The sequence below is a fragment of the Xiphias gladius genome, chromosome 16, assembly GCF_016859285.1.
Source record: "Xiphias gladius isolate SHS-SW01 ecotype Sanya breed wild chromosome 16, ASM1685928v1, whole genome shotgun sequence".
In the NCBI taxonomy this organism is placed as follows: Eukaryota; Metazoa; Chordata; class Actinopteri; order Istiophoriformes; family Xiphiidae; genus Xiphias; species Xiphias gladius.
The window spans coordinates 10,689,132-10,705,726 of record NC_053415.1 but is presented as its reverse complement, the minus strand read 5'-3'; the positions used below and the strand labels follow the sequence as shown (position 1 = coordinate 10,705,726).

At 39.2% G+C, this 16,595-nt stretch overlaps 1 protein-coding gene across 1 annotated transcript; it reads left to right on the top strand.

Moving 5' to 3' along the window:
• Positions 1–6,987: 6,987 nt before the first annotated feature.
• chmp2ba (charged multivesicular body protein 2Ba) lies at positions 6,988–16,356 on the top strand. Its single transcript, XM_040149462.1, has 6 exons — positions 6,988–7,185; positions 9,945–10,036; positions 12,574–12,768; positions 14,167–14,269; positions 14,654–14,760; positions 16,049–16,356. Exons 1-6 carry the CDS (start codon positions 7,152–7,154, stop codon positions 16,160–16,162), a joined length of 645 nt encoding a protein of 214 aa, XP_040005396.1. The 5' UTR covers positions 6,988–7,151; the 3' UTR covers positions 16,163–16,356.
• The last annotated feature ends 239 nt before the right edge of the window (positions 16,357–16,595 follow it).

Below are 16,595 nucleotides of genomic sequence, written 5' to 3'. Positions count from 1 at the left end.
TAATATCTTCGTGCGTGTCATTTTTTAAAATTTGACAGTTGTCCTTCCTAAAATTACAGTTTTTATTCTCAGGGGTTAATCCAACAAAACTATATTTAGACAATGTCATAGTTTTTAAGTGACGATTTTACTTAGTGTATACCACCACTCATTTAATATGACATTGTCATACACCTTACAATTAAAATGTTTTGAATTGCTACAGCATTAAAAGAGTATTCAAACAATTTAGAGTTACTACAACACCGATGGACTCATGATGGACAGTTTTTTTTTTTTAAAAAGGATCAAAATTGATGCAACAGATCCAGAGATATCATCTTATTTTTTTCACGCATTCTTCTTCCTTGGCAAAATCTGATGCCTACATTACCCACAATGCAACTGACCGCCAACAGTTCAGAGATTCAGGTGTGCTAAATGCAGCTAATGTGGCCTCGAGCTGCTAGCCCTCAAACAGAGATGAGAAGCGGGTTACAGTGGTGTGGTAAGCTCACTTTTTTCCAACTTTATACCCCCATATATTTTGTTTATTTTCAAACCCATAGTCTTTGGGCCCAACTGGTGCTGCCTCAAGTGACGTCCCTTGAGGCAGTTTATCAACTACTTTATATGATTACATAGTAGTACGTAGTACTCACTAAAACATTTTAACAAATTTTGATGTGTAGAATTGGTGGAATTCCCTTATTTAAGTCAAAAAATATCATATATTATATACTATATATAATAAATATATAATATACAAACAGAGCAAACATCTGCCACCTTACCTAACTGGTAATATACCAGTTATATAAAGTAATTCCCTCTATTACACACAAGCTATAGATATGTGTCTGCCTGTATATTCAAGGTGGATATCTCCCTGCCATTGCTGCTTTAGTAAAGCTGTATCCTCTGACTAGAGAAACCCTATTCATAGTGTGTGTTGGAAGTGGGGGAGGACTGCAGACATTAAAGTCTAATTAAAGAATCATTAGTGTATCTCCAAGAACCTGGAGTGATGCAATATGAGTTTTTTGTTCACGGTCATATTCAGAATATACTCTATTTACTGCACGTACAAGACTATTTGATTCTAGTTAAAACTAGAGCATGAGTCTTGATGTATAATTCAGTTTAAATGAGAGAAAAAACAACATGTTTGGATCATTTACACTGTGGCCTCACTCTAATGAGCAAAACAGAGTCATTTGTAAGTTAATGGAAATGGAGTTTCCATGTGAAGCCAAAAGAAAAAAAACCCACTGTTATAAGGGCTTTTTTATTAAACAGAAGCAACGTTCTTTTGCCACTTCATTATCTCAGTGATCTCACATATTCAGTTTTAATTGTTCTAGCCATTATTGCATGTTTTACAAATGGAAATGGGAGTTTTAATTGCAAAGACTAGACAAAGAGAAGCATGTCTGACAGTCTGCACCCATACCGCCTGTCTGTTAATGAAGTGACCAGTGGATACTTGGTTCCCTCAGAGTCTCCATGCTGACCTTGCTTGAAAAGCAGATAATTGCTTAGTCCATCCTCTGGTTTTAACTCATATTCTGCATGTGTAAAGATAAAGGAAACTGCCCAGGCTGCCTGGCAAAAGTTAATGAGAAGATGGAGACTCAAAGACAGGGTCATGTTTATGCACTTGACAGATGTACCCCACCCCCCCAGAGGGCCACTCTAGGAAGGTTTTTCCTTTAAAACAAAAGCTGGACATGGATTTAAATGTTAAACCTGAAAATCCTTAGCAAATTGGAAAAATATACTGTTCATGCTTGACGTTTGGGTTTATATTTTGGTTATGTGTGAAATTATGCATACAGGTTTCTTTCCATAATATTTTGCTCTATCACTTCTAAGAGATAAACTCTGAAGTCTGGTTTAAACAATGACATGGGGAAGAATGTCGTATGGACTCATAATATCTGTGACACTAATAGCAAACTCTCCAGCAGAGGTGAGTGACACATAGGATGAGTGAAAAACACTGAATAAATGAAGACTTTTACCATGGGCCAGTCTTTTGAGGCCCTGGGTGAGATATTTTGGGGGCGTCCCACATCACAAAGTTGTGGGGCAGATTGATGCCAACATTTAGGGCAGATTGAAGAGTTCGATCTCAGTCTTATTGGCTCACTCCTGCAATAAAATGTTGCGTTTGTGCTGTTTGTGCTCATATTTTCACGATTCATTGTGGGCAACAAATAACTGCAAATAATAGTTTGACCTAAGACTGAATAAATAAATCTCAAAGCTAAAAGAAATTTTAAATCAATCATTTGTGTCCTGGAACATGTCTGATGTGTCTTAGATGGGCTTCACTGTGATACATGTCTTTTGCAGTGTTTCTGTATTTTCTTGTTTTATCTGTATTTTTTCTGTATTTGGTTTTGATTATTTTAGTTCCTTGTTTTCTCAAGCCTCTGTTTGTTAGGCTCTCCCGAGCACCATAGAGATCCCAGCAAGTAACCTTTACACTGGAGATGCTAAGTAACTGTATAAAAAACAAAAAAACAAACAAGAAAAACCCAAATCAAAACAGAGGGCCTTCAATATTTTAACATGAATTATTTATTACAAAACCAAAATTAAAATGTTGGTGTGAGACTGAAATCTTTTTTCTTTCTTTGCTCTTCCAGCTTGATGATTCTCACTTGACAAACTCACCTTACCTACTTGCTCACCTCTCATTAAAAATAACACTGATTTACACAGGATTTTCATCTCGTTTTTATTTTAAACCTTTCCGAATATGGCATTCAGAGTACGGTCCATCCACAACACTACTGCATGTACAAATATATATTATCAGTATAAGTACATCCACATACTACATATTGGATATATGTTTCTCAACGATCTGATTAATAAATCTTCCCAAAGTGTTTTCTCCTCACCCAACTTCCTGAACCTCCTCAACAGAGCGAAGGACTCGTCCTCCGTTGCCCTTCCAGTTGTAATGACTTTAATTCCCTCATGCTAATGGTATGTCTGAGCCTCGGCCCCTGCTGGGACCACCAGCCTACTTCTTGTGGTCACTGACTGGCCCCAGGGCGAGGAGGACCACAGATCGCAGAGACAGAAGAGAAAGAGAGAAAGGGCGAAGGAGGGTTGTGGTTTGATGCATGTTGGATCTACCCTCAGATAGATTGGCCTCCTCAGGCTAAAAGGACCTGTGGATAGAAGAGGGTGTCACTGAACCGTGCGTGCCTCACTGAGTGTGACATCCAAAATTGGCGCCAGCAGCCGATTTAAACAATAACACCTCGCTGTTTGACCTTACTCACAAAACCAAAAGCATGTCTGCAAGATGTGTGTGTAATTCGGCACATGTTTATATGTATAACTCCATACCAGTATCTAAATGCTAAATCTGCATGCTTGTGTGTGTGTGTGTTTGTGTGTGTGTGTGTGTGTGTGTGCGCCTCGTGGGAGGCTGGGGAGGTTGGCGGTGGCAATGATGATGAGCAAACACTACAGGGGAGCATAAGCCCTCATTACCCACAATTCCCGGATGCTGCACTGCGCTGGTGAGCGCGACTGGATTCATCCCATGGGTAGAAATAAGAGGAGTCACTGACTCGATTTATTAGACCATCCCAAACTCCCCTGCCCTCTGCCTTCCCTGCTGCTGCCACCCTGTCTTCCTGCGTTCTACCATCCCTCTATGTCTTCCCACTCTCTCTGCCACCCGTCTTCCATATGTCTTCCATATGCCCCACATCCTCTCCACTATTTACATATTATGAGAGATGTATCAAGCCTCTCACCAAACTTTCAAGCAAAGAAAGCAAATAAGCATATTTCATGAAATGTCAAACAATTTCTTCAATAGAAAGGACGATATTAGCAGCATATAGCCGTGTAACCCCTCTTACGGTGGCCTTGTCAAACATGTCTCTGAGTAAAGGCGATGGGTCTAACTTCACCTCCGATCTTTGGTTTCTGTTTAGATCAAGGTTTCCCAATTATTCTAGACTTTTTGAAAAGCCTGTAAACTTTATCTTCTCCAACTGTCCTTGCTCTCCCTTACCTTTATTTGTTCTGTTGATTCATCCCTCTATTCTTTTCTGTGATTTTGCCCTCTACTCTCCTCTTTCTTTTATCCCCCTGGTACTCCATCTGTCCTCCCTGCTTATTTCTATATATCTCTCTCCATTTGGGTAGCGGTGAAGTATCCATCCATCAGAGAGAGAAAAAGTGCGGTTGAAATCCCGTGCCGCCCATCACAGCCCTTTATTCTCTGTGTTTGCATACAAACATATTTCAGCCCACTTACATGTCAGTGGCAGAAGGAAGAATGCAGCACATAGTCATATCTTATATCCTAGTATGATTCAGGATTTATGTGTGATAAATATGGGAATGAGATACACAACCAGCAGACGCCTAAGGGAGGTTTGTTGACATTGTAATGCAAATGACAAGATAGAAAAAAATATGTGATGATATGTGGGTTGGATATTAGCCCCCTGTTACTGTAGAAAATAAGACACCATGAGTCTGGATTGTCTGTTGTGATGATATAATCTGATTTCTAATGTGACATTCTGCAATTTTTCAAGCTAAAGTAGAGGAAAATTTATTTGGAAGTGTTTCAAGTTAGAGTTCATGTGTTACCGTAATTTATGAGTCTAAATGACTGTTTATTAAGGTTGCAAGAATAAAGGTGGTTGGAAATATGGAACACTTGCCATTTTAGGGGGGTTGTAAGGAACAAAAAATGGATGAATTGTTATTTGGGACAAAATATCTGCTCGTCTTTTTCAGAAAAATAAAAAGACCCCTCACGGCTGGACACAACACTTAGTTTCATTTTCGGATGTCCATGAATGGGTTTATCTGTGAAGAAGAGAAAAAAAAATCCAGTTAAAAGAATACAGCAACTCCACAGTCATCTAGTGAAAGGATTTGTGCAATTTGTTTGATGATACCTTAAAGCTTAAAAGCTTGGTGCGCTTTATGGCTGCGACTCCCACTGATTGTGCGGAGATCTCATTTCACACATGAACGTCTCTCTCTGCTGTGTGTGTGTGTCCATAAACTCTGTAGTTAGTGCCTTAGCATTAGATGTCTGCTTGCCCTGGGCTAGATCACAGATAAGAGGAGGAGAATGGAAGAGATAGATAGTTGCAGAAAGTGAAGGAAGAAAGAGAAGCATTTCTTCAGATTTTATTTATTTATTCTATTTTATCAGTAACTTTCCTTCATTGCACTTACTAATATAAAATATGTTGCACCAGTATCCACTGTCTGTAAAGTGGAAAGGTTTTGCCACATATCTCTTTAATTTGTTTTGCTTTTTGTGTTCTTTTTACTTGGTTTGGAGACGTCTCTTGCCCAAATTTGATCCTCAAGTACTGAGCTACATGCCGCTACACTGTAACAGTAAAACCAGAGCCAGATACAGGCTTGGTACCTGCAGGCCCTCTGGGTGCTTGGGGCTAGATTTATCACCACTGGGGCCCTCTGATGATGAGGACATTTAGTGGGGGTCCCTGTAGTCCTCCACTGATTAGCGGCAAACATCTTCCCTAATAACCTTAACAAGAACAACGCCTCAGGACGGCATGCTGATGCATACAGGCGACCACTTGCACACACGCTCACACACTCACTCACACGCGCGCGCACACACACACACACACACACACACACACACACACACACACACACACACACACACACACACACACACACACACACACACACACTCCCTTGGAGATAGAGAAAAGAGCTAAGGGCTACCCATCCTCCTCTCCTTCTCCTCAAAGTCACCCTTCTCTCCTCTGCTCCATCCATAACTTGGCACTCACTATTTCTGGGCTGAGATACACCCCCTCCCACTTTGCACCTCCTTTGCTATCTCCCACTACCACCCTCAGACACACATATGCACCAAATTGAGTTGGTTATGGTTCAAGAGACCCACCACCTCACATAAAGTTGCTCTCAGCTGCAATATGAAATAAAACAATATGAATATATGAAGAAACGCTGGAATGTGAGGAAGCCCTCTCTTCTGGGGATGAAGAGGCAAAGAATGAAATTGGTAACAGAATTTATGCTGCTATGGGAAGCCTAAGGTGTGATTTTATAGACAGTATCTTCCTCTGTGGATTGTTTCCTCATGACAGTTTACATATTTGTATGCTGTGGTAAAATGTAAAAGACTAAAAGGAAGGGAAAACCAATGACAACATCAGTTGTATTAAATATCATGTAAATATGAGAAGTAAAATCCATTCAAACTATAGATGATATGTGACCCACATGTGTCAACATCACTTAATTTGCTTGCCTGAACTTATCACTAAGCAAAATAAGACATTTCTTTGTTGCCAATGAACATGTTCTTAACAGTTTCCCTGCCTTTATGCTGCTTTCAAGGACTATATGAAATATTGCAGGTCTAGTTTCAATGGACACCAATAACCCAAAAAAGTGGACTTGTGTCTCAGTATAATTTCATTTTAATAAAAGTGGCTATTTTCTTTTGTTATAGCTTCTATAGTGATGCCTCTATACTTGTCACTACTGTCATTGCTAATACCTTCATTATATTATTTTTCATTGGATGGATCACCAGAGCAGCTGTCATTGGGTTTGAAATATCATAACTATTGACTATGACACATAATATGTTTATCACGACATAAATAGTGTGGACACTTTCCAAGCAGTTACTGACCATGAAATGGCAACGGCAGCAGAACTACCATTGTCCAGCTTTTCCTGGTTTGCTATTGTACTGTACTCTATAGATATCTGGATCCAGATCCATATTCGTGTGCTATTCCTCTGTACCCCAGACACATACAGTCCTAAGCCTGAGTGTCCAGCAGAACTCAGACTCAACAGTTTCCGCAGTCATTCATTTTCGACCTGCCGGCCAACAATTTTCTGATCACGTTGGGGCATTTTACGAGGTACCAGTGAAGGCAGCGTGAGAGTCCCGCCGTGACGTCACGCGGAGCCGTTGAGTCAGTCAGCTGAGGGAGGAACTCCGACAACAGAAAGTCAACCAGGAAACCGAGTCTGCTAAACTGACCCGCCGCCCCGGTCTGACAGCTAAACGGCGGTATTAACATCAGGAATAACACAATATATTAATACAAGATTTGTTTTTGGTGATTAAGTGGACACAGAGCAGCGACATGGCTTCCCTTTTCAAGAAGAAGACTGTCGACGGTAAGTTTGCTCTGTGTAAAAAGCTAGCTAACTTGTTTTTAGCCCGACTGTGCTGTTCCATCTTAAATTAGCTTTTCACATTTAACCCGTTTAACTTGTTCTGGGTCTCAGTCACCAGTAACACAGTTGGCTGACGTCCAAAACCAGACTTAATAAAGCTCAGGAGAACCTGTTCACGTTGTATATGGCTAGTTTACAGTGTAAGTCTGAGCAACAATATTGCTGCTGAAACGGTAATCGTTAGCTGACTGTTATCGTTAGGTCCATGTAGGAAGAAGTTGTCTTTCTGTGCTACACTAGAGCTAAGGTTAAGTAATTGTTTTCTAGTGACTGAATAGAAATCGGAAACATCAGCCCTAATTATCATAAAGTGTATGTCAAAACGTCAAATATGTCACTAAAAATAGATATTAGAAGATCTAACATTTGTTCTAACTGTTATTTTCTACCATTGACTTTTATTTATTCAGATTAATCCAACAGCTACTCTTCTTCACATTGTGTTTCTAGGGAATACATTACTGTCCACGTGTGTTTGACACTTAGACTCTAAAGCAACTGCCTTGCTGTGCTGTGAAAAAATGAACCACAATGTAATCTCAAATGGTGTGATTAAAATTGAATTATGTAAGGGGTAGGTTGTCATGCTGTCATAATAATTGGATGTGTTCATTTTAGTCAGTAATGAACAAGTGTCAAAATTCTTAAAAGCCTTTCAATCTAAATATTATATATTTTTCTCCAGGCTAGCTAATCACCCTCACAAGGTCAAAATGGAAAGCCCCCAGCTTCTCTTTTATCAAATTTAATGAATCAGTCATTCTATTTCAAATACTGATTATATTCGCTCTTAGAGCTGGATTTCCAGTGGAAGGACAGACTCAACTTCACTTCTTCTGAACCCCACTTAAACTTATTTTGTGCAGATAATTCCATAAAAATATCAAAGTATATTATCTGCACATTTAAAAATAGGATCTGTTGGTAAAGGCGAGTCTTTTCACAGCACCGCCTACCTACTCCTCCCATCATTGTAATCCCAGTTTCACTCATACGATCATCTGCATAATGTACTTACTGTGGTGTGTTACCTCCACCTCCACGCCAAGTCACTGTCAAGTCTTTTCAGCTGAGACATTACGCAGTGCCCGCATCCTCTCGTGTTCTGAATTTCTCTCATCTCTCCCTGGCTGGACGTAGTTTTTTGGTTGTTGCCCTGGGTGAGGTGGATGAAGTGGTTTCTGGTTATTTGGCGAATGGAGATGGGGGGGGGGTCACACATATTTGTAGGATGATATCCCTCCCACTTTGAGACGTTGGCGGCACGTCACCTTATACGAATACATGTATCTCTCTCACAAGTGGTCCAACACACTGACGTATCTTGACTAAGTTCATCATTGCTGAGCTTTTCGGAAAGAACAAGTGTTTTTTGTCGATGGTTCACTTTTTTCTGAAAAGGGATATTTCCTATTATGTAGCAGCTTATGAATATAGAACTGAATCACTAGTTCAGAAATGTATTCTTCAGTACTTTATTTTATTTGATTTGTTTTTTCCAGTAAAATGTTCAACTCTGCACACCGAACCAGTTCTTATGTAATTCTGTACACATCTTTCGTACGTCTGTCCGTCATGGAAGAGGGATTCCTCCTCTGTTGTTCTCTCTGAGGTTTCTTCCTTTTTCACCTATTAAAGTTTTTGTTCGAGGGGACTATTTTATTATTGGAACTGAGGGTCAAAAGATAGAGGGTAGTGTATGCTGTGCAGATCGTAAAGCCCTGTGAGGCAAATTTGTAATTTGTGATTTTGGGCTATTTAAAATAAAACTGACTTTACTTGGCTTGATTAATTAATTTATTTCTGTATTTATTTTTTCTGTATTGTCACTTTATTTATTGCTTAAGGATTCACGTAGATGTAAAAGGGCTAAAAAGATGCTGTATATTAGGGCATCCAGAAGCACCTCAAAATTTAGACTGAATCTAGTGTATTTACTCTTTAGTCAGTGTCCAGACTAAAGCCATGGATGAATGTGTTACTTCAGGGTCATACATTATCTCACATGACGCCACTTCCACAGTTGGCAGTGTCAGAGTGAATGCTCAATGTGCAATGGGCACTGAATAGATGTTTTAGATTTCTTCCACGTAGCTGACCTAGACCCTGCCCTTTCTAACCACATTGCACAAGAAATTTAGTGGCATCCAAGTTGAAAACTAATTTTATCCTCTTCAGCAGTCCATATTTCACCACTGGACATGTACCGCACTGAAAAGACCTAAGGAAAAAGAAGGAAAAAAACGCCTGAGGGTGTTTTGCCTTGAAACCACATAGAAGAAGAAAAAAGATAGTATTCCACATTCTTCCTGCTGGTCCTCTCTGTTCAGCTGTCAGCTTCTGATTATGTAGGCTATGCAAGTCTTGAGTGATGCCAGATTTTGAGAATGGAGTAGTCACCACACAGTGATATATTTATATTTATTCAACAAGAATTGAGAGAAAGGGTTAAAGGGGTGAACTTTGACAAAACTAAGTGTGTTTCAGCTTGACTTTCTTGTCAAAATACAAGTGAAATGAAACCATATTTCATATGCTGAAAAGTGAAAGTTCATACAAATAATCACATCAAGTCAGAGAGTGTGTATTTGCATTTTGGTATGAGAAAAAGGTTGCGGGGTGCTATAAATGTACAGGCATTACATGTTTCGCAGAGTATTAACTGAGCTTTTTCCTCCTTACTGTCTCTCTCTTCAAAGACATAATCAGGGAACAATCTAAGGAGTTGCGTGGCACTCAGAGACAGATCACCAGGGACAGAGCAGCGCTGGAGAAACAAGAGAAACAAATGGTGGGACCAAAGACGCACGCACGCACACACAGGCACACACAAGCACACACACTGTTTCGGGAACAACATATCCCTATGCATCTTCCATAGATTTCTACATATTGCATCAATGCTTTAAGACTGCCTGCTCTCCCAACAACATCCATTTCCTACACTCTGGGATTGAGCCGGATTGGCTAATGGGTCTAATTGAATAGACAAGCTAGATCTGGTATGGTGGCTTTGCTTCGGGCAAGTGAAACCTCTCTCTCTTACAGACATACACTCATACACCGGTACACGATAAGGTTTTATTCGCAGATGCACATAACATTCCCCGTCTCTGAAGATGAAAGAAGCCAGCTGTGTCCTCTCCCCTCTGTTGTATTAAGTAAATATCATACAGGACATAATTACCTCCCTAGGGAACCACATTTTTATTTCTCGTTAATGCTCTCCGCTAATTAGTCTAGTTTTTTAAAGCTTTGTTGCATGCTCTGAATAAAAGATACTTTCGCTAAGAAATGGAAATGACCTATATTTGCAATTTAGCACAATCATGACCTGCTGTTGCTCCCCAAGATGCACGCTTTCAGTGAGTGTATGCACAGACTTGCACATTCACATGCATATGCTGCTTAACAATGGCAGGGAGCAGAGATTATCCCCCAAAGATCAAAGTACTTTTAAAGACAAGTTGTTCATTTTCCATGTATTTTTATAGGACTTAATAAATCAGAAAGACAATGGAAAAGAGAAAAGAAACAGACATGTCATGAAGGTCCAGATTCAGAAAATTAGGACATGCATGTTCTTTTCTAGCTGGGCAAAGGAAATAATTCATAATTAAATTTGAATATAAGGCCTTAAAAAGTCTTTTCACAATGCATGAACGTTTCCATTACATCTCTTTTATTAATCACAGTTGGACTTGTTGGATGTTGCTTAACAGTTAGTCGCCTGTTTTTTCCCCTAATCTTTCTATTGAACAAGTGTCAGTAGCTGGGGTCAGTAAAAATATCTGCTTTGTTTTTCTTTATCTCAGTTGTTAAAATGTATTAAAGTAAATTTTATACCATGCAGAAAACAAATTAAATAGGATGAAATTTGCCTTCCTCAAACAAAAATACATGTATTTTCAAAACATTAAAAAAACAATTCATTAAAAAAACGTTTGTAGAAGCATCTGTAAAATTCAACACATTGTCTATCTGTTCAGAGAAATCCGCATCATTTTGGCCCTCGTTAATACATGCAGATTCCCAGTTAGTACCAGGCAAAGCCTAACAGCCACCCAGTTGTTCGCTGCATTCCTAAATATCTAGGAGAGCACTCTCTATCCATCAACCCCCTCCACCTCCTTTTCTGCCAGGGCAGTAAATAAGGTGTTAGAAGCTTTACATTCCCACTGCCCTCAACTCTGTCTTTTCCCTGATAATGCATTCATAGTTTTTTTCAGATGATAGTGCAGTTGACATTGTTATTGTCACTGTGTGCCTTTTTTTTTCTCACACAGCTATAATTTTTCTTTCCTTGGCATTAAATAGATTTTTTTCCCTTCGCAAGCAGCCGAATACAGACTGCGCCTAATTCACCTGTGCGTGCGTGCGTGATTGCGTGCGTGCGTGTGAGAGTGAGAGACAGAGAGTCAGAATATCTATTGCTTTTGTACTATAAAACATAAATAATTGATTGTTATTTCCTGAAGAGGATGCTTTCAAAGCACACACAAGAAATAAGCAAGACATGCTGGAGCTGTTGCACGTAGCAGTGCTGAGAGGCCTGGCTAGCTTACTGTAACCTGGAGCTTCACTCTTTTCTCCTGGGATGCACACACACATACATGCCCACACACAGGATCCTTATGGGCATCAGTATATTTTCTGATGTTTACCAAAGCTAAAAGCATGTATTTGCTTATCAGTGAGTAAAATTTGAACTGGACGACTGTGTTCACTATGTCTATATTTGCAAACACATTGGTCTCCTGGGAGCATTGTGGATATGTTTGTTTATCAATACATATTGAGTGTATGCATGTATACTCATTTGTGTATGTTTATCCAATGCAAGTTGTGTAAGATTATAGTCTGATTGATTATGAGTGGACAAAAAACATTTTAAACTACACTACATAAAAAGTGTTTACGAAGAAGAAGGCATGCGATATACACTCTCTCAGTCAGTATAGATTGATAATTTATATGCATGCATATAGGAACAGTATCTCTAAATGAAATGCTCAAGCACCCTCAATAGCTTCAGTGGATTTGTTCCAGATAACTAAATTATATTTGAATTAGAATTTGGCGCAATTAGTGGCTGCTCTCCCTGCTGTCTTTTCTGTCGTACCATACCTTTCTGTTGTGTGGAAAATTGACTCAATTCTTACAGTTTTTCCTTGTGCATACTCACACTCATTTGCTAAGTGTGCATACTGACATTATTAAAGTTTTCATCATTAGTGATAAGTAGCGAAAATTCAGGCAAAATGTTTAAGTCTTATAAGTGTCAGGGAAGTGTATGCAGTGCTCAAATCCTAATCTTTCCCTCTCCAGGAGGCAGAGATCAAGAAAATGGCAAAGAGTGGTAACCGGGAGGCATGTAAGATCCTCGCCAAGCAGCTTGTCCAGCTGAGGAAGCAGAAAAACCGGACATACGCCGTCAGCTCTAAGGTCACCTCCATGTCTACACAGACAAAGGTCATGAACTCCCAAATGAAGATGGCTGGTGCCATGTCCACCACAGCCAAGGTAAAATCCTAGGCACTGTCATTCCGTTCAACTGGTTCTGAGTGATGTGTTGAGATGGCAAATTTACTTGAGTTTGTAAGAGTAAAGGTCTGCGCTGTTAACAACAAGCAAGAAATAATAATTATTAACATGTGCGTGTGTTAAAAGACAACCGAAAGCATTACCTGCACATTGTATGAGACCAAAACAGTCTGCTGAGTTTATTGTTTATATGTCTTCGTAATCTTTTTTTTTTTTTTATGAAAACTCTGCATACTGTAGAGATGGATATATTAAAAGTGAACAGCTACAATTCCTTTGTTAAATACTATAGGTTTGCCCACACTTCGGTTAATACTTAAATGGCCATTTAGACATTAGATATCCACTATATTCACTTCACAAGTTAGGTGTGTTTCTGTTTTGAACATGAACTAGTCTCAGTGTTTACTTGTATCAATATTTTAGTGTTCTAATTAAAGTATTAATGTGGGATCTGTTCATTTATAAAACCAAGTCTTGTAGTAAATGGAGTGTGAAAGGTAGTAATTGGCCAGGAGCGATGTACTATACAGAGTCTGACTGATCAAACACAGACAGGCCAAATATAATCAGGCTTCAGTTTAATGGAGTGTGATAAGGTGGGTGTGTGGCTGTGTTTGTGTGAGAGAAAATGTGTTAATTGTTTTATGTCAGACATTTGCAAAATTTGTTTATACACAGACGAGTATGCTTTTCCTAGAAAAAAAGTTGCAGCCTCCATTCAGTTTTTTTGAGTGAAAAGTGTGACACTTTCCACCCTTGATACTGGCAGCTGTGGGTTAGCATGATTTGGAGCAGTATGTCAACCACAGTAAAGAGGAGACAGGAGACTCTTTTCTGTTGTGTCTGGTTCCGCTGTGAAAGTAGGCCACATTTGTGCTGTGCTCCTTCACAGGAAGGAAGGAGATGCATAATTTGTGAGTTAGTCTGTGTTGTTGTAGTACTTATAATATCCAAATGTGCTAATATATGCAGAGCAGGTTTACTAGAACCCTATTTCAACCAAGCTAATATTTCCTTGGGACACTGATTTGTAATAGGTGCGGAAGTCATCTCGAATGATCTTTCTTGGGAAACTGCCATGTCTGTATAAAAGGGAATTTACCTTCTGTATTTCTGTAAGAATAAAACTCCTCTAGATGAAGACCATATGAGTCAAACTTTTAAATCTAGCTCAAGTTAAATTTTGCACATATTTCTCTTATGAGAAAGAAGACTGTGTAAGGACAGGACACAGGACAGTCCTAAAAATTCCAGCATTATGTGAGGTCTTCCTTATTTGCAACATCCCTTTTTTTTTCTTTGCTCAAGAGCAATTGCAGCAGCAATAAAAAACCTTAAGATTAATTCTCTGACCTTCTTTTATTATATCAACAGACAATGCAAGCAGTGAATAAAAAGATGGATCCACAGAAGACCCTGAAGACCATGCAGGACTTCCAGAAGGAGAACATGAAGATGGGCATGACCGAGGACATGAGTAAGGACACATAATTCACACATGCACACCCAAAAGGAACTCTGTTGTTTACAGGCTTGCCAAAACCGGATTGTTAGGATATGTGTGAATGGTGCGAGGAGTGACACGTTGCAGTTTGTTTTTTGATGAGGCAAAGGGAAATATAAAAATATGATTTTGTGATACGTATAGACCGGCTTTTTGATTTCAAAGAATACATAAATGCCAACATACAAGCATCCATAAATACATACATTTACTAGTCTGAATGTAAAATAGCATTTTTCAAAAAATTGCCAAATGATATTTCACTCTATAAAGTCCAGACGGTGACCGAAAATCAATGTGTTTGACTTGCACTTAACTGGTTTTATCTCTTGCCTCCCTGTCTCACTATCTGTCCAGTCAACGACACTTTGGATGAGATCTTTGATGAGTCTGGGGATGAGGAAGAATCTCAGGACATTGTCAACCAGGTTCTGGATGAGATCGGCATTGAGATTTCAGGAAAGGTAAGAAATTAAAAATGAGAGAGAGAGCGAGAGAGAGGGAAACCATCACTGACCTTATATAGCCAACAGACGTTAACTTTATACTATCTGCTGTTAGAAAACGCTTTAAGCACATGGACAATATGGATCTCATTTATTTTTATTCAAGTGTAACCACTATTTAGGTAGAAACTAGAGAAACAGTAATACAGAAGTTAAAACATAAATTTTTACTACCCCTTTTACAGATGAAACAAGTCTTAATGGAGTGCACAACCCCTAGCAACATGAACTGAACAGTAAACGCTCCACATGACTTTTACTCGACTGTTAAAATGTATGCCAGCTGCCGCATGGTGGGGCTAGCCTTTAGCCCTTCTAGCTCTGAATACTGTAGTCTGTGTAACTGCCAGGCTAACCATGCGCTGTGTGTCTGGCTCCCCCTGGGGGGCTCCATGAGTTATTACATCTCATAACACAAAACGCAAACCCAGTCAAGAGTCCACACCTGGAGAGAACAAACAGGCAGATTTCATAACAACCAACAAAACTGTTTTTATATTTAGCGGGGGTAATTATTTCCTGCTAAATCACAATAAAAGACTGAGCAGACATCGTATTATGCACTTTCTCGGAAAAGCAAAACAATAAAGGCTTGCAGTTTGGGAGAAACTAACATAAGCCAATAAGCAACAATGTGTTTTCGGGCATAGTTTTTGGAATTATCCTTCAATGTATCATGTTATAAAGTGTGGGAAACAACAAACACAGTACAGGTTTTCAGCAGATCAAAATGTCATTTTATAATAGTTTGAATTTAATTATGCCTATTGGCTGTAAGTGCCAGATTGTTGTGACACTACCAGTTAAAAAGCATTAAGAATGTTGCAGTACAGAAAACATTTGACTATTAACTATTAACCAACAAACCTTTTAAAGAAGAGATTAAAGTTGAAAAGGGAACTCGAACAACTTAACCCTGTTAAGTTGAAATAAAAATAACGCTTGTTTAACTGACACCCTCTTACATTACAGATTAGTTGGGTAATAGTAATTTAAAGGGACATCACATATTATTTATGCAGTATGAATTGTTACACGGAGTTAAACTAATAGTTTTCCAGTATAATTGTCAGTAATTGTGATGAATCTGAACAGGTGTTTTAGATTTGGCTTTGAGGTGTCAGTACGCAGCTGTACATAGCAGCCAGTCTTAAAACAAGTACCAAGCTTTGTGACTGTGTATGTGTGTTAAGTTTGAGTTGAGTGTGCCTACTAATGGGCTTTTTCTGCCCATGTTCATTTCCAGATGGTGAGAGCTCCAGCTGCAGGAAAGAGTGTCCCCGGCGCCACCTCCTCCAAACAAGCCACCATCTCTGATGACGAGATTGAGAGACAGCTCCGAGCTCTGGGAGTGGACTAATTGTTGTCTTTGTGTTAATGTTCACAGTATAAACCAGTGCAACATTAATACTGATTGATAGAGACTCTGTAAGACAATTGAATTTGTCATGTTCAAATGCTACAGGTGTAACAAAAGGTGCGCATCAACACATGCAAACACACACACACACACACACACACACACACACACACACACACACACACACACACACACACACACACACACACACACACACACACACACACACACACACACACACACATTAAGATGTACATGAACACATACATATTGTCACATTCTTTGGCAGGTTGCCTTACAGACGATGAACTCAGAACATCTGATCTATTTATGCGCAAATAATATTTATTATGGCATCGGAGTGTCCACAGCTTGAAGGTGGATCAATAATAGATGCTTGGTCTGAAACACAACCTACACTGTTGTTTGCCAC

What these genes read in the sequence shown, in the direction of transcription:
- chmp2ba (XM_040149462.1), top strand. Translation starts at nt 7,152, where the DNA reads ATGGCTTCCCTTTTCAAGAAGAAGACTGTCGACG. An exon ending in CAAGAAGAAGACTGTCGACG is followed by an intron (nt 7,186 to 9,944) that starts GTAAGTTTGCTC and finishes CTCTCTTCAAAG; the next exon opens with ACATAATCAGGGAACAATCT. An exon ending in GGGCATGACCGAGGACATGA is followed by an intron (nt 14,270 to 14,653) that starts GTAAGGACACAT and finishes CTATCTGTCCAG; the next exon opens with TCAACGACACTTTGGATGAG.